This window comes from Heteronotia binoei, chromosome 21, assembly GCF_032191835.1.
Source record: "Heteronotia binoei isolate CCM8104 ecotype False Entrance Well chromosome 21, APGP_CSIRO_Hbin_v1, whole genome shotgun sequence".
NCBI lineage: Eukaryota > Metazoa > Chordata > Lepidosauria > Squamata > Gekkonidae > Heteronotia > Heteronotia binoei.
In genome coordinates this window covers 21,115,524-21,139,237 of record NC_083243.1, presented here as the reverse complement: position 1 = coordinate 21,139,237, position 23,714 = coordinate 21,115,524, and the positions used below count along the sequence as shown (strand labels likewise).

Here is a 23,714-nt window from a genome sequence, read left to right as displayed (position 1 = left end):
AGGAATGGCTGGAAACTCTATGGTTAACTTGATAAAGTTTGAAGTGATGGTGGGCAAAAGGAACTTGAGTTGGGGATCCCCTATCTTGACCAGGAAATGACATCCCTAAACATTTCCATCCATGTCCACCTCATGTGTTTTGTTTTTCCAACATTTTCAATCAGTTCTCTTGTGGCCGTGAGCACAAATGACCAAGCAGGAGTGGGGTAGAAGGGGCCCCACCTGCAGGGAAAGTTGTGATCACCTGGTCCTTTGTGACTGGCAGGTATCAGATCCGCGATTTAGCAAGTGAGCTTGTAATCGCATGCCAGGCCCTGGGAGGTCACAAGCAAAATTTCTAACTACACAGCACCAAATGACAAGGAGGAATTAATGCAAATCTTGAGAAGTGCTCTTGCAGGGCCTATTCCAGGAAAAAGACGGTGCAGAGCCTCCCACTACTTTGACTGGAAACACCGTCTGACATGCCATCTCGGAGACACAGCCAAGAAATGCTGCTGCTTCTGCTCTGAATTTGTATGCTGCAGGGCACTTTTTGGAGCATTTTGGACCTTTGCATATTAGGTCACACCCTTCTTATGTAGCCATTCCTTCAAGAGCTTACAGGGCTCTTCTTACAGGGCCTACTGTAAGCTTTTGGAGGATTGGTTGCATGGGGGGGGGGGGGTTGTGTAGCCTAAATGTGCAAAGGAGTTCCTGCTGCAAAAAATAAAACCCTGGGCATGCAGCTCCAAGATAAAGGGCCATGGGATTCCTTTCTTGAGAGGTTCTCTCCATTCCAGCCGAAATGAGTGCCAGGAACTAAGCCAGGTGTGGCATAGCATGGGAAGATCAGGTCCAAAGGCAGATGTTGCTAGAAGAGTGACCCATCCTAGATGCCTAGAACAAGACCATATTCGGAAGAAAGGAAGAAACACAGTTAAAGATCTGGCAAAAACAAAAAGGAACTGTGTGGGACAGTACAAAAATCTGTGTTACCAAACACAAGTGCAACCAATACAGTCTCTCAGATCAAGTCTCTCAAATAATCGCTGATAGCAACAAAGTTTCTATTTCCATCGAAGGTATTTGTCAACTTTATCCAAGTTGTAGTCTCCCAACAATATCTTCTTTCCGTAAGAAGCCTGAGCGGTAAGCCAAGCGTCCGTGGGGACCGGTTTCGGTGTAACACCTTCCTCAGCCAAAGGATTTTCCGCAGCTCAACGTATCAGTGGCTTCTCCCACAAAATCGAAAAATATCTTATCAACCAGAACACCAGCCCAACAGATTAACCGGACAATTGTTCCTGCAATTCTACGGCTGGTATTGTTGACATATTTCAGTAAGGCTGCCGGGCACAGTCTGACAACTGGTGGAAGGGCTGTAAACACGGATATGAGGGGAGTGTGAAGTTGGCTGCAGCAGCATGATACTTCCCATTAAAAGAGCAGAAATGACATAGGTAGCTCTGGGAATTGCCAGGAAACCCTATGATAAAACCAGAAAGTTTCTGGTGGTTTCAGCAATTCCTAGAGACATTCCAGAAGTGATTAAGGGTAGGGCCAGCCCTGCCAATAGGCAAACTAGGCAATGGCCTAGGACACTCCCATGTTACTCGATGCCATTATCAGTGTGTGGGGGGGGAATGCCAGAAGTTAGCTTTGCCTAGGGTGCCAGACTGTCTAGGACCGGCCATGGTTAAGGGTAGTATAAATCTTGAATGAAGTCCAAAAGCAAACTGGAAGCCAGTGTAGATGGAACAAGACTGGAGTAGTATGGTTCCTACAATCCACTCCAGTCAGTGTTCTGGCTGTAGCATTCCGTACCAACTGTTGCTTCTGAACAGTCTTCAAGGTTAGCCCTACATAGAGCTCATTACAGTAATCTAAGGGCCTGTTCAGATCCACAGTTTAATCAGTTGTCGCTGCTGTTTTCCATCCGATTAAAAGTGGTTGATCAGACAGCTACATCTGCCTCCCCACAGTCACTTGTTGTAACCCCCCCCCCATCCTTCTTCAATCCGGATTATTTGTTACCTGCCCCTTTGCGATGTTTTCTTCGTTGTCTGGTTTCACCTTTTAGTTTTCTCCATCTGGATAGTTCCGCTGTGATATTAACCAACTTCTGGATATCTCAAGGCTATCCCGAAGCCTCAGACATCCGGTTTACAGTCGCCATTTTTAAAACTACTTAGCAATATGCGCATAGCTGCATAACCACATATAAAATGTTTTCTGACCTATGCGCATGTGCTTATGCGCATAATAGCGGGGAAAACAAAAAAAGAGGAACTGCACGGTACCATCATGTGGACGGCAGAGGACAATTTCATCATGGAGTGATTCGAATTGCTGTATAGCAGTCTGATCAATAATATCTGGAACAAAGGTAGTCAGGAAAGAACCAGGTCAGTTTAACATGGACTCAACACGCTGTGTAAACAAGCCCCACATGTTATCAGAGCATACACCACAGTGCTGAGATCTTTCTTCCCTGGGAGGCTGGTGAAAAGCACTCCTGACCACTACCGCCTCCTACTTATCCACTACTGCCTCCTGTTCAGTTGCACAGTCAAGTGCGACTCTTTGCGACCCCATGGACAAAGTCACGCCAGGCCCTCCTGTCTTCCACCATCCTCCGAAGTCTGCTCAAATTCATATTAGTTGCATCAAGTAACGCTGTCCAGCCATCTCATCTTTTGTCGTCCCCTTCCTCTTTTGCCTTCTGTCTTTCCCAGCATCAGGATCTTCTCCAGGGAGTGCTCCCTTCTCATTTGGTGGCCAAAGGATTTGAGCTTCAGCTTCCGCATCTGACCTTCCAGGAAACAGTCAGGGTTGATTTCCCTTCGGACTGATTTCCAAGGGACTCTAGAGAGTCTTCTCCAGCACCACAGCTCGAAAGCATCTATTCTTCTGCACTCGGCCTTCCTTATGGTCCAGCTCTCACAGCCATACATTACTACTGGGAATACCATCACTTTGACTATACGGACTTTTGTTGGCAGGGTGACGTCTCTACTTTTTATTATACTGCCTAGGTTTGCCATAGCTGTCCTCCCAAGGAGCAAACGTCTTTTAATTTCATGGCTACAGTCACCATCTGCAGTGATCTTGGATCCCAGGAATGTGAAGTCTGTCACTACTTCCATGTCTTCCCCTTCTATTTGCCAAGGTTTGATGGGGCCAGATGCCATGATCTTAGTTTTTTTGATGTTGAATTTCAAGCCTACCTTTGTGCTCTCCTCTTTCACCCTCAACAAGAGGTTCTTTAGGTCCTCCTGACTTTCTGCCATTAGAGTGGTGTCATCTGCAAACCTGTTCCTTTAGGGGGGTTTGCAACCCCATCCAGAAAAATCAAAACTAGCGCAAGGACGAGCGTGTGGTTTACGCAGCCTCTGATATTGTTTGGAGCACGACTGACCATTCCTTAAGACTTTAATGGAAAACGGATGTCAGCCAACGAGTTTCGGGTGTGGCTACTGTTGCTGCTAGAAAGGAGAAAAAATATTGATGTAACTGGCATATGCAAACACCCAGTCTGAGAAGGGTTCTCCAAAACACACTCCTAATTACAAAGCGGTGCTTGTTATTCTGTGTAAACAACCTCAAGAGCTCAGGCGAGGAAAAGATTTATCATTTTCAAATTACTTTGATGTCACGCACACCGATTCTTTTGTTGTGCTTGGCACCGGTGCGCCGAAAAAATTCATCTCCACCAGCCTTTGTCTCCGCTCAAACCTTCTAACGCCCCCCCCCCACTCCCCGCCCCCATGGAATAAAGCAGCAGTTTTTTGATGGATGCCTTGATCATTCTTCCAAAACAACTTCTCATTCCCAATGGATCATGGGCAGAAACTGCTGGCTCCAGATACCATTTTGCGTCTTGCTTTTCTGACTTCGTTTGAGCTCTAAGCTTTGGCTAGTTTCACACCAGAGCCAGGGGTTTTTTTGTAACACCCCTGATGTAGCCAGGCCCGGTGCTAGAGGTTCTGGCGCTGGAGACAGACCCCTGCCCTGCACATCCCTGGTCATTTCGCACGTGCATCACGATGACTTCACAAAATGACATCGTTACGCAGGGCGACCTGGCTCTTTGGAGGCTTCCTTTGAAGCCACCGAAGAGCTAGGCATTCTAGCGGCACCAGGCCTGTAGCTACAGTGGGACCTGGGAGGGGCCAGGCCCATCCTTTCAAGCCCCCCTTCCAAGTATATAGCCCCTCCATTGGAGAGCCCCCAACCTGTCCCCGTTGCTCACCGCCACTCTGAACAAATAGTAGTATTGCTGCTGTTTTTTTTCACTTTTTCTCTCCCCTGGAGAGCCAGTTTGGTATAGTGGTTAAGTGTGCGGACTCTTATCTGGGAGAACCGGGTTTGATTCCCCACTCTTCCACTTGCACCTGCTGGAATGGCCTTGGGTCAGCCATTGCTCTGGCAGAGGTTTGTCCTTGAAAGGGCAGCTGCTGTGAGAGCCCTCTCAGCCCCACCCACCTCACAGGGTGTCTGTTGTGGGGGAGGAAGATAAAGGAGATTGTAAGCCACTCTGAGTCTCTGATTCAGAGAGATGGGCGGGGTATAAATCCAGTATCTTCATCTACCTCTCAGGGTGTCTGTTGTGGGGGAGGAAGGTAAAAGAGATTGTGATCCGCTCTGAGACTCTTCGGAGTGGAGGGCGGGATATAAATCCAATATCTTCATCTACCTCACAGGGTGTCTGTTGTGGGGGAGGAAGGTAAAGGAGATTGTGAGCCGCTCTGAGACTCTTCGGTGTGGAGGGCGGAATATACCGGTAAATCCAATATCTTCTTCTTCTTCTTCTTCTTCCCTAACACACCTTGAAGAGCAAAGAGGGGGAGGGGAGAGTCACAAGGTCTCTGTCTCTCTGAGAGAGGGGCACATAAGAAAGGAGTGGGGGGGGAGCAGAGCTGCTGTGACTGCCCAGGCAAAGGGGGGTTAGCTTGTGGAACTCAAGGCAGCTTAGAAGACTGCAGATTTATACCCCACCCTACTCTCTGAATCAGAGTCTCAGAGTGGCTCACAATCTCCTTTATCTTCCTCCCCCACAACAGACACCCTGTGAGGTGGGTGGGGCTGAGAGAGCTTTGACAGAAGCTGCCCTTTCAAGGACAACTCCTGCGAGAGCTATGGCTGACCCAAGGCCATTCCAGCAGCTGCAAGTGGAGGAGTGGGGAATCAAACCTGGTTCTCCCAGATAAGAGTCCGCGCACTTAACCACTGCACCAAACTGGCCGAGAGCCCAGGGCTGCCAAACCGGGTGCCCCCCAAGCCCCCCCAAAACAACAAATTCTACTGTGGGCCCCACCAAACATGAAATCCTGACTACAACCCTGAGTGGCACCCCACCGCTTTTCGGGATGAAAGTGGTTAAGCAGCGCCTTTGTGGAAAGCCTTTCGTCTCGAAAGCTGCAGGGGTGCTGCTAAGCTCTGAGATTTGATAAAATCAAGCTATCATGGGATCAAAAAGATGTCAGGGAGCATGCCTCAAAAGACCTCTGATACATCTGCCAATCTCCAGTTGGGAGAAGAAGAAGGAGGAGGAGGAGGAGGAGGAGGAGGCGGCAAAGCCACTGTGTATGAATGTCCAATAAATCTTGAAAAAAGTTAACAACACTTAGTGCACTCACAATATAACACCAATATACAGCACAAAAGTCCAATGTAAATAAAAAAAAAAAATAAGAAAGGGAAAAAACCCTCAAAATCCAGTGACTAAAATCCAAGTAAGAACCAGTTTGATGTAGTGGTTAAGTGCATTGACTCTTATCTGGGAAGAACTGCATTTGGTTCCCCACTCCTCCACTTGCATGGCCTTGGGCCAGTCACAGATCTCGTAGGAGTTGTCCTTGAAAGGGCAGCTGCTGTAAGAGCTTTCTCAGCCCCCCCCCCCTTCGTCACAGGGTGTCTGTTGTGGGGAGGGGAAGGGAAAGGAGATTGTTAGCCGCTCTGAGACTCCTTCCGGTAGTGAAGGGTGAGGTTTAACACTTCTTCTAAAAAAAATTTTTAAAAAGGAAAAAAAAAGTATATAGAAAGTACAGACAGTAGTATAACAACAGTTATGGCAGAGCTATGCTTAAGTTCCTTTGCAAGGTTTCCAGTATCTAAAAATAAGTTAATATGCGGTAGCCATCTGTACAGCATTCATTCAAATATTGATAATGTTCTAAGGCCCTCCATCTATTGATTTACTGCAGGCGGGCATTTATCATTCCAATGATGCAGTACAAGTCTTTTAGCTGGAACAAGGGCACAGAGGGTCCAATTTTGTTGCCCATCGTTTAACCTCCAAGGAATGGGCAGGTACTTTAAAAGTACATAAGCGTCCTCAGAAATCAATGATCATTCTAATACAAAATTGGTATGAGTAATAACTTCCTCCCAGAAAACAGAATGAGTGGATATGCCTAAAGCATACATTTAAGCAGGGGTGGAATTCTAGCAGGAGCTCCTTTGCATATTGCCTAGGCGGGGAGGGCGGGATACAAATAAAATTTAATAATAATAATAATAATAATAATAATAATAATATTCGGCCACACACCCCTGATGTAGCCAATCCTCTGAGAGCTTACAAGGCTCTTTTTTGTAAGCTCTTGGAGAAATGGCTGCATCAGGGGTTGTGGCCTAATATGCAAAGGAGATCCTGCTAGAACTCCACTCCTGCATTTAAGGGATGTGTCCGTTAAGTTACAATGTCAGCGCTTGGACAGTTTACCTTTGCTAAAAGGTCACTGTAGTGTCCAGGATCTAGGCAAAAATTGTTTTGCTGAATAACCTGCAACAAGCTCTATAGCAGGGGTGGCCAAACTTGTTTTATCATAAGAACCACATAGAATAAATGTCAGATGTTTGAGAGCCACAAGACGTGAACATTAGATCTTGAGGGAAGGGAGGGAAGGAAGGAAAATAGATGAGAGGGGAGAGGAGGTATGGTGGAAAGAAAGCAACTTTAATTTTAAAGGCATTCTCCAAGCCGCTGGCTGTCTTGGCTTGGGGAAATGATTGAAAGAGAGAAATGCTTTCTCCAAGTTGGCCAATGGGGTGGTAGGGGCTTTGAGAGCCACACAACATGTGGCTCCCGAGCCACAGTTTGGCCACCCCTGGTCTATAGAGACAGCAGGTATAAAGGTCATATGATATCCCATTGCTCTGGCAAAGTAGGGCAATCCAGTACCTTATGCCCCTTATTCCTGAGACTCTACAGATCATATTTATTAATCAGTGCCAAATATTTATAAACAAATGTTGTAAATGTTGGCCACGTTGGTGGTACAGAAGTGTCTTGGATTCTGGGACCATGGGCTAGGTTTTCTGAAGGACAGTCTACTAGCCTGTGATGGACTTCACCTGACAAGGTCAGGGAAGAATGGGTTTGGCAGAAACCTGGGGAGATTCATCAGGATAATAATGATTTTAATAATTGTAAGAATTAATAAAACACTGGGCATTCTCACAGAACACGTACAGAGCAGAACATAAGAAGTTGCTATTGAGAAAACCAAAGCAATATTAACATATACGACATATTTCATTTTTTTATAAAGAATTCAACATTTACATGGTTTGATCATTTGGACATTAAAAAAAATCTTATTGTCCTCTCAGATATTTTTACGTTCTTCTGTGTCAACTAAGAGTCTGCCACTCGTTAGTTCAGGGCTGTCGAACACATGAGGGCCAGATCTGACATAAAAGAGACCTTGTTAGGCTGGGCCGTGTGTGTCATAAAACGTAATGCCACGTAGCTGAGATATAAACTTTATAAAGGACACAGACAAACAGAAAGATTTTTTTTAAAGTTTGGTGTGGAGAGCCAGTTTGGTGTAGTGGTTAAGTGCGCGGACTGTTATCTGGGAGAACCGGACTTGATTCCCCACTCCTCCACTTGCACCTGTTGGAATGGCCGTGGGTCAGCCATAGCTCTGGCAGAGGTTGTCCTTGAAAGGGCAGCTGCTGGGAGAGCCCTCTCCAGCCCCACCCACCTCACAGGGTGTCTGTTGTGGGGGAGGAAGGTAAAGGAGATTGTGAGCCGCTCTGAGACTCTTCGGAGTGGAAGGCGGGATATAAATCCAATGTCTTAAAAGCTTAAAATAAAACATTCGCTCTTGTTGGTCTTAAAGGTGCTTTCTTTGTATCTCTCCCATGGGGTCCAGGGAACCGGGCAAAAGAAACTCTGGATCTTTCCTTCCTTCCTCAGGGAACCAGGAGGGGAGGAGCCTCAGCCAATTGAAGGAAGAGAGGCTTGGCTCAGGAGCTTTGCTGTGTGATTGAGAGAGCCTGGCAAAGCAAGCTTTCCCTCCTCCCCCTTCCCCAAGGGAGGAGTCTCTGAGGCTTTGCTCTGTAGCTCCTGTGCTATTGAGCAAACCTGACAAAGCAAGCTGTGATGCAGAAGGAAGCAAGAGAGGGAGAAGGAAGCAGATGACAGCCAGTTGCTCGGGGGCCAGATAGGAGCCCTCTGGAGGCCTGATTTGGCCACCGGACTGCATGTTTGACACCCCTGCCTTAGCTGATTCTCATCCAAATTGTATGTAGCTGCCTGTTAATTTATCTGGCCTATAATGCACCCTTTGCTTGAGTTTCATCTCTTCTCCATTTGTAGGCAGCTGAAGGGTTATAAAAGTATAAAAGAAAGTTCTCCCAGGCTGTTAAGTTTACAAATGGCAGAGACTTGAGTTTTATGGATATTAAAAAAAAAAACTTGAATAAAACTTCGTTGGTCTTAAAGGTATCACTGAACTTGAATTTTGCTGTCACTTCAGACTAACAGGCTACCTACCTGAATCTGCCTTGAGTTTTATTGCTTCGGTTCTTGGAGAAAATGAGCAATCTGACACCTCCATGGATATTCCCCCCCCCTCCCCATCTCGCAGTGTCAGCATCATGAATTACAGGACAGAATGAGATTTCTGTCTGGAACAATGTTGATGACTGCTTTTACGGGTGTAAAGATTGTGTTTGCAAGACAATATAAAGCGCTAAAAGCTCACAGCAAAAGAACTGGCCAGTTGGGTCCCAAAGGGTGGGTGAATTCCCTCTTCCGCACTTATTGTCTCTCAAAGATTTCAGGTCTTATTGTCTCTTTCCAGCCTCTGGAAGGCTATTTTTCTGTGGCCGTTTTGCACATGTCCCCTTGGAGAATGGTGGGCGACGGACGCTGGGGACAGGGGACAAAGGAAGGCTTCTTGGTAGGGTTAGTGTTGCCAGGGCTTTTTTGGTAGAAAAAGCCCAGCAGGGACTCATTTGCATATCAGGCCACACCCCTGATACCAAGCCAGCCGGAACTACGTTCCTGGGCATTCCTGCTCAAAAAAAGCCCAGAGAGTTGCCAGCCATCAAGTAGTACCTGGAGATGTTCCATAATTATAATTGATCTCCAGGCAACCAAGATCCATTCCCCAAGAGAAAATGGCTGCTTTGGAAGGTGGACTCTGTGGCATTATACGGTGCCTCTCTCAGCATCCCAAGGCTCCAATCTCTAAAATCTTCAGGTATTTCCCAACCCAGAGGTAGCACCCTGACAGGCCTTGCCTCGCAACTGGCTGGCAGGGAGACTTACCTGAAGAAAGAGAAAGGCCTAGGCCTTATTGCTAGTTTTGCACAGGAAGTGACATCATCGTACCTCATTGCTGGTTTTGCACAGGAAGTGACATCATCATACCAGCAACATCCAGGCAGTGTTCTGGTATTTGGGCAGAAACTGCAATATTCTTAGCTTATGAGTGTCCATAGAGGCTGAATGTTTTCATAACCATTTCAAGAAATTTCTCCCTTGGCCTCGGCATGTTTTGGGCAATAAAGAAAAAGATGCATTAATGAGTCGAAGAGCAGTCACAAAAGCACTGTCCAGAGATGTCCCGAGTTGTGGGATTAAGTGTGCAATCATGTACAATTGTCTCAGTTTAGGAACTGTCAACATGTGAAGTTAGTGTGGTGATTCTAGGGTTGCCAAGTCTGACTCATGAACCAAGAAGAAGAAAAGGAGGAGGAGGAGATATTGGATTTATACCCTGCCCTTTACTTAGAGTCTCAGAGTGGCTTACAATCTCCTTCCTTTCCTTTCCCCACAACAAACACCCTACGAAGTAGGTGGGGCTGAGAGAGCTCTTCAAGAATGGCTATTGATTGAACAGCTCTGAGAGAATCTGTGACTGACCCAAGTTTACCCAGCAGCTGCATGTGGAGGAGTGGGAAATCAAACCCGGTTCCTCCAGATTAGAGTCCACACACTTAACTACTACATCAAACTGGCTCTCCAGTTGAGCCAAACTAGAGGGTACCTTAAATTGCTTCATGAACTAAATTCAGACTTCCAGACAATAAATACTAATAGCAGAGTAAGGCAGCCCTGGTTTGAAATACTGAAATAGAAGGCAGTGGAAGCTGAAGGGTTAAACATCCTCTTCCTCTCCTGCAAGGCCCCAAGGCAAATTGAGGTTGCTCAGGCCTGCAATTTACATTATGTTTGTTTGAGCCTTTTGTGAGCAAAAAGTCCCGAGTTTAATCCACAGATTTTCCTTCAAAAATTTTAAAGAAAACCCCTTCTTATGTTTCTTTGTTTAATTGATCTACTTTGTATTGTCCTTATTATTATATTATTGTTTCTCCTTTGAAAAGTTAATACAAGTTAAAAAAAAAAAGAGAGAAAAATCTGGGAAACACCTTTCTCTTCCCGAATCTTTGAAAAGTTAACTGTCAGCCACAGTAGAATTTATTGGACTAGATAGGCCAGTGTGGTCTGACACAATATAAGGCTCGTGATGAGTATTTCCTCTAAGCTGAGTTAATGTGAGCAAGCTCACAATGTTGTAGCCTCCACCTCACACATTTTGGTCTTAGCTCAGGAAAAATGGCCCCAGAGCAAACTAATTTATGCAGTAACTCATATCTGGTATGAGTTACTGCCAGTTTGGTGTAGTGGGGAAGTGTGCGGACTCTTATCTGGGAGAACCGGGTTTGATTCCCCACTCCTCAACTCGCACCTGCTGGAATGGCTTTGGGTCAGCCATAGCTATCGCAGGAGTTATCTTTGAAAAAGCAGCTGCTGCAAGAGCTCTCTCAGCTCCACCCACCTCACAGGGTGTCTGTTGTGGGGTGGGGGGGAAGGTAAAGGAGATTGTAAACGCTCTGAGACTCTGAGATTCAGAGTATAGGACGGGATATAAATCCAATATCTTCTTCTTCTTCGCCAGTAGCTCACAAAGTAGAATTTTTGCTCACAAGCCTCCACAGCTTAGAGGGAGCACTGCTCATGAGACATCTAATACCGGCTTGATTCCCTCAGGTTTTCTACCCAGGTGGTCCAGGTCAGCTGTCTCCCAGTTCCATACAAATCGGCAGCAATAAATCTGTACTCAAAAGACCTCATTTTCAAGGTCATTCCTATACCAGAGTTCATTAAATAAGGAATTGTGATTGGTATCAGCTGTTTTGCCAAAGTGTCTTTTTCACTCCGTAACTACCGATAAGGACAGACGTTTGTGTGTGCGTGCGTCTGCTGACGAGCGACTGTCAAGACGATTCTTTCAGCCCATGGCGTTAGATGAGTTAATTACAACTTCTTAATTTCAAGAGACAAAGCATCAATCGCGATCATACCAACATCCATCACCGCGGCGTCTTTTGGCCTGCGATTACCAGTTGCCCTGTCAAAACTCGGCTCTTGATAGAGATTCATGGAAACGCAAGGAGACGAAAACAATAATGAGTCACCCTCGCCAGGCGTATTAAGCGCAACTTGTGTATTGCTGCTAGGCAAATATGGAAATTAGAGACGTTGCTTTTGGTCTAACAGATTCTGCTATTTGGAAGAGGGGAAATCGGCAGATGTCTGCGCCGGCCAATCGGAACACTCGGCCTCTTCGGTTAATTAAAATATTCCTGACAGCAAGGAGTCATTAAGGTTCTTTAACAAATCGAAGGAAATGGCAAAGGGCTTGTCTGGAGTTATGTCACCCTGGAGGCTGCAAAATTCATCACTGCTGATCACACTTGCCTGGTTTGACTCAAAGGACCCCAAGGAAGCTAAGATCTAAGCAGGACATTCAGCCCCGTAGCTAGAAATTTTGGGTGAGGGGGGCGCGGAGGCTTGGCTGCTTCTTCCAGCAGCCAACCACCAGAGCTCCAGCTCGCTCACTCTCACGCTCTTGTGGGGAGAGGCAGTGAAGATCCTGGGGAGAGCGGCAGTAGCGAAAACAGGGCCGTGGGGAGAGCAGGAGAGGCACAGAAGAGCCCAGAGAGAGTGGCAGTGGTGAAAACGGAGCCGTGGGGACAGCGGGGGAGGCAGAGAAGAACCTGGGGAGAGCGGCAGCAGTGAAAACACGGCCATGGGGAGAGTGGGAGAGGCAGAGAAGAGCCTTGGGAGGACGGCAGTGGCGAAAATGGAGCTGTGGGGGGAGCTGGGGAGGCAGGGAGAGTGGCAGCAGCAAAAACGCGGCCATGGGGAGAGTGGGAGAGGCAGAGAAGAGCCTGGGGAGAGTGGCAGTGGCAAAAATGGGGCCACGGGGAGAGTGGGGGAGGCAGGAATGGGGTGGGAAAAGCCCAGGGAGAGCGGCGGCGGGAAAATGGGGGAATGAGTGGCAGAGAAAGGAGGGGCCATACAGGAGGAAGGGGGGTTGGGTGGAAGGGCGGTGCCCCTCCCTGGGTCCCCTGTGGCTACAGGCCTGAGGACATTATATCAAGGGATAGTAAAAAAAAAAAGAAAGAAACAATCTGGCATCGTGTTCCGCCTTTTCTCCCACTAACATTGAGTAAGTAAGATCACGTGACTTGGTCCCATGATAGGAAGCAGAAGATAGGAAGGTGACAGACAGAGCCAGGCAAGCAGGTGGTAGAGAAGAGGAGAGGCTGCTGGTGCTGCCAGGGGGAAGGAAAGAGGAAAGGCAAGAGTGAGTGAAGTTCCCCTCCCCGTGAGCCCTTGTGGGTACCCCCACTTGTAATCTGTAATGCTGGTTTGTTAATGCACAAATAATTAATACACATATATTTGACATGAAGCTTCAATGCGAGGAAAGAGAAAACAGTGCAGCAATCAATGCCCACAGGCGGGGGTCATTTTGTAGAAAAAGAGATGCCGGAGCTCATTAGGCACAACTCATTTGCAGAACTCATTTGCATAGGCCACACACCCCTGATGTCACCAAAAGGCGTACTAAATTATATCAGCTCAGCATCTACCTTAAATAATAATAATAAATTTTAATTTATACCCTGCCCTCCCCGCCGAAGCAGGCTCAGGGCGGCTCACAAGACATAGTACTTCATACAATGATACAACAATAAAATTCAAAGCAGTAGCAGTTAAAATACAATTACATATAAAACAACATTTAAGTTAATAATTTTAAAACCACAATATAACATAATACGGTGCTACAGTCTTGATGTGCGTCTAGACATAGTTTTTATGTTGATGCAATGGTTCCACCTTAAAAAGGCAGCTGGAAGAGGATGGTTTTGCAAGCCCTACGGAACTGATTAAGGTTCCGCTTCTTGAATTAGAATGCTTCTTAAATTAGAATTGTCGTCATCAGGCCTTACTCCCATCATACTTTTTAAATGACTTTCTCCTATGTGGCCACAGTGGCATGAGGAAGATTTCCATCTGTCTGCTTGATAGGTTTTGGCCGGGCTTTGTTTGTAGAAAAAGCCCAGCAGGACCTCAACTGCGTATTAGGCCACACCCCCCGATGTCACCATTGTTTCACAAAGGGCAGGGCTTGCTTTGTAGAAAAAGTCCAGTGGAAATTCATTTGCATATTAGGCCACACCCCCTGATGCCAAGCCAGCCAGAACTGTGTTCCTGCTAAAAAAAAAAAAAGCCCTGTGTTTTGGTTATTTCCCCATTTTTTTTGTGGGGAAATATATTAGAAAGTTTGTCAAACCTTAGAGTTCAGCAAAATTCTCACAAGGGCTTTGAGCAATGGAGCCCAGAAGCAAGTATTTTTTTTGGGGGGGGAGGCAGGTAAAGAAAGAAAGAGCACAATCTGCTTTTCCTTCCCCTCCCTACAATAGGCACCCTGTGATTTAGATGGAGCTGAGAGAGCTCTAACAGAAACTGCTCTTGAGAGGAACAGCTCTGAGAGAACTTGTGACTAACTCAAGGTCACATCAGCAGGTGCATATGGAGGAGTGAAGAATGAAGCCTGGTTCTCCTAGATAAGAGTCCACACACTTAACCACTAATCCTACACCAGGCTAGGAGAAGAATTCTAACACCTGCTGCTCTGAGCTCCTGCCCCCAATTTTTTTTCAGGGAGAAGCAACATTGGAATGGACATTTTGGGTCAAAATTGCAGAGATGAGAAATTCTCACGAGCACATCAAGCTGCCTCATCCCAACTCCGGCCGGTTCGCCACCCGCTTAGCAATTGTCATCAACTGGGACTTGCTGGAAGCTCTCTAGAAAAAGAGAACGAACGCCTATTTCAATCTTCTCATGGAATGAAAAACTAATCCAGTGGAATTGACAGCCAGCCCTTTTAATACACCGGCTCATTTTCTTTCATTCTATTCTTTGTTTGCATTCGTTTAGAGAGGGGGACACATTTCCCGCTCTAACTATGTGTTCCCCCGTCCAATTAGGATAAAATTCACAGAGGTTATACCTCTCACCCATGGGATCTTCCCTTCTCAAATTGCCGAAGACAGGAGAAGTATCTCCTGTTTTAAAAGCAATTAAAGTTTTCATATGCACAAGGGGACATGGAGTGGTACGTGGGTGTGTGTTTTCACTTTCCTAGGATTCACAAATGATTGATAGGGTTGTTGTTTTTTTTAAGTATCTATGTGGACACAGGGAGCTAAACTTTCTACCTCCCAACACCTTACCTTGACTCCCAGAACAGATTTGGCATTTTTCTCTCAGTTCAGTTGATTTCCAGTGGTGGAGGAGGAGGAGAAGGAAGACGAAGAAGTAGTAGTAGTGGAGGAGGAGATCGGATTTATACCCCATGCTTCACTATCCAAAGGAATCTCAGGGGGGGCTTACAATCTCCTTTCCCTTCCCCTCCTTACAACAGGCACCCTGTGATTTAGATGGAGATGAGAGAGCTCTAACGGAAACTGCTCTTGAGAGGAACAGCTCTGAGAGAACTTGTGACTAACTCAAAGTCACATCAGCAGGTACATATGGAGGAGTGGGGAATGAAACCCGGTTCTCCTAGATAAGAGCCCACACACTTAACCACTAATCCTACGTCAGGCTAAGAGAATTCTAACACCTGCCAACTGAGCTCAGCAGGGTGAAGTGTGGAAGGGGACAGGGTGTGGGAAGGCTTCTACTGTCTTGGCTCCACTGGTGGACCTCCTGATGGCACCTGTTTTTTTTTTTTTTTGCCACTGTGTGACACAGAGTGTTGTACTAGTTGGACCATTGGCCTGATCCAACATGGCTTCTCTTTTGTTCCCCTTGCCTACGCGCTCCATTTTTATCAAAAATTATAAATAGAACTCACACATTCTTTACACACGAACGGGGGTGTAAACACACAACGATATGTCCATTCAATTCTAAAAAAATGGTTAGCCTTTCCTTTTTGCTGCCGCACATCCATGATGACAATTCCATTTGGATCCTTCCGTGGCCATTTTAAAATCACACTTGTTGAGAGATCTCCAAATCTGGGTCCTCATCATGTAGAAGAGGCATCTCAGATCTTTCCTTAGAAAGCAAGTTTGGTGTACTGGTTGAGCGGTGGATTCTAATCTGGAGAACCTGGTTTGATTCCCCACTCCTCCACATGCAGCCAGCTGGGTGACCTTGGGTCAGTCACTGTTCTCTCAGAGCTCTCTCAGTTCCACCTACCTCACAGGGTGTCTGTTGTGGGGAGAGGAAAGGAAGGAGATTGTAAGCCACTCTAAGACTTCAAGTGAAGGGTGGGGTATAAATTCTCCTCCTCCTCCTCTCCTCCACAGCATGAGTGTGTATGTGTGTATGTTACAATATGCCTTTTGTTGTCAGGGGAACATTTGACTCTAGTCATCATCTCAACCAGGGCTGGAATTCTAGCAGGAGCTTCTTTGCATATTGGGCCACACACCCCTGATGTAGCCAATCCTCCAAGAGCTTACAAAAAAGAGCCTCGTAAGCTCTTGGAGGATTGGTACATCAGGGTGTGTGTGTCAGACATTGTAACTCAGACTTAAGCATGTCATAGATAGATATATTCTCTTAGCCTAACTAACGCCATTTTGTATGCTGTTTTTAACCCTGAGAGTAAGAATCTGCATTTCAAACAGAGAAGATAGTTGATAATCGCAAGGGAGGAATTCCTCACTTGGCAACAACAAACGCTGTGAGCCTTTTGAAGCTGGTATGCCCCAAGGTAACCAGCGGGGTTCCTTCCTTGGGAAAGAGATAAGCAAGTATGGGAATGGGCAACTGTCTCTCGAGGTGTGAGAATGGTTTTATTGTTTTGCTTTCATGTGCTCTACAAAATACCAGGCACAGCCTTGGAATGTATCAAACTCAATCTACCCCTATCCCAGACCACTAGTTCTCAAATAAATGGATTAATTTTGAAACAAAATGGTTCGTTTTCATTTGAAGTTCCAAAGTCTGACAGTGTGGCCTAATATGCAAAGGAGCTCCTGCTAGAATTCCACCCCTGATCCCAACAGCCTGCCTGCCAGCCAGGGGATATAAACAAAATGTTCTGCTTTTGCTTGCAGGAGGACAGAAGGCAACCTCTACCTTTATCTCCCCTAGTCCGCAGAATCTGCATTCCAGAGAGCACAAGCAAAGCCTGTAACACCTGCAAGCACTTTGTGGGGTGAATAAATGGTGTTTTTATTCCCTGCCCAGTCAGCAGTGCCTGCATTTGACAGTATAAGCAAAATGTTTCACCCTGTGTTTTGTATCAGTAAATCAGTACTTAAAACATTTATATTGTGTTGGATCCTAAAGATCAGGAGTAGACAAACTTGCTTACGAACCACATAGAATTAATGTCAGATGTTTAAGAGCCACAAGGAAGGAAGGAAGGAAGGAAGGAAGGAAGGAAGGAAGGAAGGAAGGAAGGAAGGAAGGAAGGAAGGAAGGAAGGAAGGAAGGAAGGAAGGAAGGAAAATAGATGGGGGAGGGATGGGGGACAGAGAGGTGGAAAGAAAACAACTATAAATTTAAATGCATTCTCCAGGCTGCTAGCTGGCTTGGAGAAATGATTTAAAGAGACAAATGTCTTCTTTAAAGAGACTGTCTGAGCCAGTTTGGTGTAGTGGTTAAGTGTGCGGACTCTTATCTGGGAGAACCTGGTTTGATTCCCCACTCCTCCACTTGCACCTGCTAGCATGGCCTTGGGTCATCCATAGCTCTGGCAGAGGTTGTCCTTGAAAGGGCAGCTGCTGTGAGAGCCCTCTCCAGCCCCACCCACCTCACAGGGCGTCTGTTGTGGGGGAGGAAGGTAAAGGAGATTGTGAGCCGCTCTGAGACTCTTCGGAGTGGAGGGCGCGATATAAATCCAATATCTTCTTCTTCTTCTCCAAGCCGGCCAATGGGGTGGTGGGGACTTTGAGAGCCACACAATATGTGTGAAAGAGCCACATCAGGGAACCTTCCCTTTAAACGTTTTTAAAGAACCATTTAAAGTGAACCCGGCACCGCGCACACCTGAACTCCAAGCAGTGGACTTGCTGCTCCCAGTTATCTGAAGGACCATTTCAGTCTTTGTGAACCTCTGCATCACTTAAGAATATCCTTTCAGGCTGTCCTGTCTCTTCTGATGAGGAACTCTAAAGACATAAGAGCATAAGAGAAGATGTGTTGGATCGGGCCAATGACCCATCCAGTTCAACACTCTGTGTCACACTGGAGCCAAAACTCAGGTGCCATCAGGAGCTCTACCGGCAGGGCCAGAACTCCAGAAGCCCTCCCACTGTTGCACCCCCCCCAGACACCAAGAATACAATGCGTTTTTATGGTAGAGTGGGGATTTGAACCTGGGCCTCTGGATCCTAGTCCAATTCTTTAACCACTACAACATGTTATGAAAAACTTGAATAATTGTTGAATTAAGCTGTCAATGGTGTGTCCAAATGAGCATTTAAAAAAAAAGAAGACAAATCTTAATTCAAATGATTTATATTACAACTTATGCCCAAAGTCATCATTTCTCCTGGAAATGCAAGATTTGACCACTAGATGTCTCTCCTTGCTGCGTGGCATCTTCCACAGCTTTCTTCTGAGTCGACAGGGTGGTCATATGTAGTTTGTATGAAAGGCTGTTTCTTTGAATTGCAGCCCAACAACCCTGGTAAATAAAAGTCAAGTTCCAACATTGTGCGACTTCACCAGAAAGGGAGAAGTTTGTTCAGATTACAGAACCTTTTGTGAGGCATGAAATACATAAAACGGAGGGCCTGATGCTGATTGGAACTGTTAGCAGGTGACTGTCCCGTCACCTTGAATTCAGCAGGAGCTCACAGGAGAACAGCTCCTGAACCGTTCCGACAGTTCCCCCTCCTCCTCCCCACCTTGTCCATTGAACAGTAGGTGCAGCTGCATAACAATCCCTGGATGAGCTCCACCATCTGTTTTTCTACAAAACGACCCCTGCATAGAACAAGAAAGGAACATTCTTTTCAATGGCATTCTGGGGGTGCGATCACACTGAAGATTAGGTGCAGCATTATCCTGGCTCTGAAAAAGCCACTTCTCTTTTATCCTCCTGTCCTGCTTCCAGAAGTGGCACCCACTGCATATGCACAAAAGGAGTCTTCAGACTGCACATGAGCATGCCGGGTGGGTGGGGGGCTAGTGCAGTGTGCCCCCAGGTGTACAGACAACCGAGAAATGCACCTCGAATATGGTTTAGAGGTTTGCTACCTGGAAGTTCCCGGCACCTATTCAATCCAGCCCCAGTGCATCCTGAGACGAGGTAGGTATGGGCGAGACTTGGGAGGCAGATACGCTCGTGTGATTCAGCACATTAAATTCAGTTGGGAGGCGTGGCTAGGTCAGGCCAAATCTCTTGTGTGGTTGCACCCTGCATGTGATATGGGGCATTTGCTTAAAGTCTTAAAGAGAATCGCATTCCCCTTGACAGAAGGAACTGTGCTGGTGTTCATGGTGGTAGAAAATGCTGTCATGTCACAGCTGACTTTTGATGACTCTAGAGGGTTTTCAAGGTAAGAGACATTCAGGTTGTCTGCCGTTGCCTGCCTCTTTGTAGCAACCTTGAACTTTCTTGGTGATCCCCCATCGAAATACTAGCCAGAGCCAATGCTGCTTAGCTTTTGAGATCTGACAAGATTGGGCTAGCCTGGGTAGGGTTGCCAAGTCCCTTTGCTGCTGCGGTGGGGGACTGTTCTCTTGTGCAGGCAAAGCACGTGCTGTGTGATGATGTCACCTAGAAGTGACATCATCATACCAGCGATGTTGCGCGGGGGGATGCTCTAGGACTCACGATAAAACTCTATGGTGCCATAGAGTTTAACTGCGAGTCCTAGAGCATCCCCCGCGCAACATCCCTGATGTGATAACATCGTTTCTGGCGACATCGTTGTGCTGGGGACAGTGCACACCGATGGGGCTCTTTGGGGGGCAGGGATCCCCCCCCTCAGCATACTCTGCTGGCAGGTTGGGGCCTTCCGGACTGGGGGATCCTCCGCCTCTGGCAGGAGCTTGGCAACCCTAAGATTGGGCTCTGCAGGTGTCAGGGCTGGAGCCTCATAGGCCCTGTCATTGAAAACGCTAGGATTTTTGAAAAGAAAGAAAGATGGAATCCAGAGGTTTAAAAGCTGGGGAGGGTCAAGTCGCACAGAAATATAATTCCAGGCAGGATAAAGCTGTCAACCACGGGAAGATCAAAGTCAGAAAATCCATCCTCTATGAATAGAAAGCTCGAAACTTGAAAAGAATAGGCGTTTTGGGGAAGAGAACTCCAGACAGAGGGAAGATAATCGAGCAAAGGGAGTATAATCATTTAATGGTAGCCCCACTTTTGACTTGTACGGGCCTAATCTAACGTTAACGTTAAAGTTAATGGCAATTCTTCTGACAACCACAAGAGGATTTCTGGACGAGGCCCTTTAAGCGCCTTACGGCAACCCGTCTTCTGCCTAGAGTCAGTTATGGGTGTTTTGGTATTTAATCCACAGGTTTTCTGTCATTAGACATGAAAGAGAGCTATCTGGCATTCTCATCAGCATGGCGTTGCGATACTCCTTTTCCCCAAACAGGCTTATTCAAATGGCTCTAATGACAAGAGTGTAGCAGAGATAGGCAAGGAGAGTGCACATTGTGTGCCCCGAAGGCAACGAGAGGGTAGGACTGTCAATGGAAACAAATAATCAGGCTTAGTGTGGGGGGGAATAAGGGGGAAGCTCAAAGACACAATTGAAAATGAGGCCTGGATTAGCTGATAGCTTTCTTCTCGCAATGATTCCCTTGTGTTTTCCCTGGAGGTTAGACAGCGGTTCGGGGCGATTATGGGGGAGCCAGAATCCACAGCATAATGAGAATGTGACTCAGAGACATTACAATTCCCTGCTTCGGCTAATCCAGTCCACGAGGAAGCTGAATGCTGCAGATAAAAGGAGTCACTGGCTTGCATCTTCACGCTAGCAAGGAAAATTGTCTCCTCTAGACTAGAACTATGTTGCAGGATCCCTTTCAAATTTGCTTCTTTGTCCCAGATTTTTTAGGAGAAAGGAGGGAGCTGTGCGATGCGGGATTCCTTTGCGTAGGATAATTCGTCTCATGACAGAATATGTCAGCTTGTTGTATCATGAAGGCGTTTCTTCTTTGGTTGCACATTCCAAGTTCTTGAAGCTCCATCCCGGAATGAAAGCAGAAAGTGCTGTCATGTCTCAGTTGACTTACAATACCCCTAGTAGAAAAGGCTCATTTTGTAGCAGGAGCTCCTTTGCATATTAGGCCGCACACCCCTGATGCAGCCAATCCTCTAAGAGCTTACAGTAGGCGCTGCACTAAGAGCCCTGTAAGCTCTTGAAGGATTGGCAAGCTCAGGGGGTGTGGCCTAATATGCAAAGGAGCTCCTGCTACAGAATGAGCCCTCCCTATAGGGTTTTTAAAGCAAGAGACTTTCAGAGGTGGTTTGCCGTTGCCTGCCTTTGCATAGCGACCCTGGTCCTCCATGGAGATCTTCCGTCCAAGTACTAATCAGGGCTGACACTGGTTAGCTTCTGAGATCTGGTGAGATCAAAATGTGATATGACCTTCTTCTGTCAAACTCACAACATTTTAACCTCATCCTTCTTCCAATAAGCTATTGACTGTACCAAGGGTAGTGATTGGACGAAGTGACCTTCATGGCCGCATAAGAATCTTGTTGGGTCTGGTCAGGGGTGGAATTCTAGCAGGAGCTCCTTTGCATATTAGGCCACACACCCCTGATGTAGCCAATCCTCTGGGAGCTTACAAGGCACTTTTTTGTAAGCTCTTGGAGGATTGGCTACCTCAGGGGTGCGTGACCTGATATGCAAAGGAGCTCCTGCTAGAATTCCACCCCTGGGTCTGGTTTAGGATGGCTGGACTGGTCAGGCAGCCATCCTTACCTTCACTCAGCAGAATGCTCTTTCTGAGCTTCAGCAAAGCAGCATGACCGAGTCTAATGGTTACCAAATTACCTCACAAATTGCACTGAGAGCCTTTGCTTTAAGTTAAGCAACCAATACTGGTGGATTTATTTAAAGAAACATTACATATAAGTGGAGTGGAGAGAAAGAGTGACTATCTGTTCTAACTAACTATGGATAGCTTTGGACTGATAGTAGGGAATCTGCTTAGTTCAGCTCAGGAGGAAAGACACCATGTTGTTCGGGGTGCTTTTTCTAGCAGGAGCTCCGTTGCATATAAGGCCACGCCCCCCCCCCGATGTAGCCAATCCTCCAAGAGCTTAGAGGGCTCTTAATACAGGGCCTACTGTAAGCTCTTGGAGGATTGGCTACATCAAGGTGTGTGGCCTAATATGCAAAGGAGTTCCTGCTAGAAAAAGAGCCCTGATGCTGTTCCTCCTGGTGCATGCATGGAAGAAAAAGGAAGAGGAGGAGCACAAGGAGGATGGAAATTCCCTGAGATTACGTTCTACTGGTTATTTATTTATTTGTTTGCTTGTTTGACTTATATCCCGCCCTCCCTGCCGAAGCAGGCTCAGAGCTGCTCACATTGAAAGGTCATAAAAAACAGTATTAATAAGGAAAGGAAAGGTCCCCTGTGCAAGCACCAGTTGTTTTTGACTCTGGGGTGACATGGCTTTCACAACGTTTTCACGGCAGACTTTTTACGGGGTGGTTTGCCATTGCCTTCCCCAGTCATCTACCCTTTCCCCTCCAGCAAGCTGGGTACTCATTTTACCGACCTCGGAAGGATGGAAGGCTGAGTCAACCTGGAGCCGGCTACCTGAACCAGCTTCCGCTGGGATCGAACTCAGGTCGTGAGCAGAGGGCTCCGACTGCAGTACTGCAGCTTCACCACTCTGCGCCACGGGGCTCTTAGTATTAATAAACCATAACATAATAAAACATATAAAGTACATCATAAATGAAAACATATAAAACAGTATCATAAAACAATGTCAGAGGGTGAGTGAAAGCAGAGCAGACAAGAAGGAGACTGATGCAAACCTGTCTATCTGACTTACTCTATGGTGTTTGTAGTCTTGGAGCAAGAGACATCGCCAGGCTGTTCTTCTAACAGATCTGAACCCAGATCTCCCCTAATCCAGCATTTGAACTATTACTCTGTCTGCCTCTCAAGTAACTTTTTAACCTGCCCTTCGTCCAAGCAGATCAGGGCAACTGGCATGGTTTCCCCTTCTTCGTTTTAATCTCATGATAACCCTGTGAGATCGATAAGGTTGAAAATGTGTGACTGGCCCATCACGTCCTGTGCTGAGCATTCTGGCTGACTTGGGATCAGAACACTGGTCTCCCAAGTCCTGTTCCAAACTACTGCACCATACTGATTCTCATTTTAAGTGTCCTCCATCCTTGACTCTGTATCGCTACCTGAAATCAAGACCTTCCTGAGCATTCAATGGGTGACCTCGAAGCAGCTGTTTTACTGCAAAGGAACTTCAAGAACAGAATGGAGAGAGAAATTGCTGAATTACAAATTATCATGAAACTTGGAACAAGCTCCTCCCCAGGACTGAACAGGGATATTGGTTTTTTATCTCATTACATATGCTAAACCAGGGGTCCTCAACCTACGGCCCGCGGGCCAGATGCGGCCCGCTGAGGACGTTTATGCGGCCCGCCGGGTTATGGCAAAATCAGACCGGAAGTGACTTTCGACCTAAACTCGCATTAGCAACGCACGCTTCCGGCACTAGGCTGAGGCGGCGGAGACAGAGTGTGAGGCGATACCGAGGTGAGGTGAGTTCCCAGGCCGGGGTGTGTGGTGTGGGGAAGGGAGAGAGATGCAGAAGACGGAGAACTGACGGCCCGCGGCCTTGTACAGTAACGGCAGTCCGGCCCTCCAACAGTCTGAGGGACAGTGAACTGGCCCCCTATTTAAAAAGGTTGAGGACCCCTGTGCTAAACCAACTCTCACTGAGTATAGCTGTGCATCCACAGCGTTCCAATGTATTTCTCTTTTAGAACAGTGTATCAGAATAACGTGGGTTTTTTTGTGTTGACATGCTCAAATGAGGAATGTGAGCTGTTTGTCTCATTACATATCCTAACCCACCTTCCACTATACTTTAATGCACCCTGTTTTTTCTAATGGCTAATTTATATTATATCTTTTTTAGAACAGT

The 23,714-nt window shown here is 46.6% G+C and overlaps 1 protein-coding gene across 1 annotated transcript in view; it reads left to right on the top strand.

Annotated features, from left to right (window-relative positions):
• LOC132589022 (oocyte zinc finger protein XlCOF6.1-like) overlaps positions 1-14,395 on the top strand; it is a 62,192-nt gene extending 47,797 nt beyond the window's left edge. The window contains exons 3-4 of the mRNA XM_060261550.1: positions 9,081-9,179; positions 14,246-14,395. Of these exons, the coding sequence (XP_060117533.1) occupies positions 9,081-9,179; positions 14,246-14,395 (249 nt within the window). The remainder of the gene's footprint in view (positions 1-9,080; positions 9,180-14,245) is intronic.
• Positions 14,396-23,714: the final 9,319 nt, after the last annotated feature.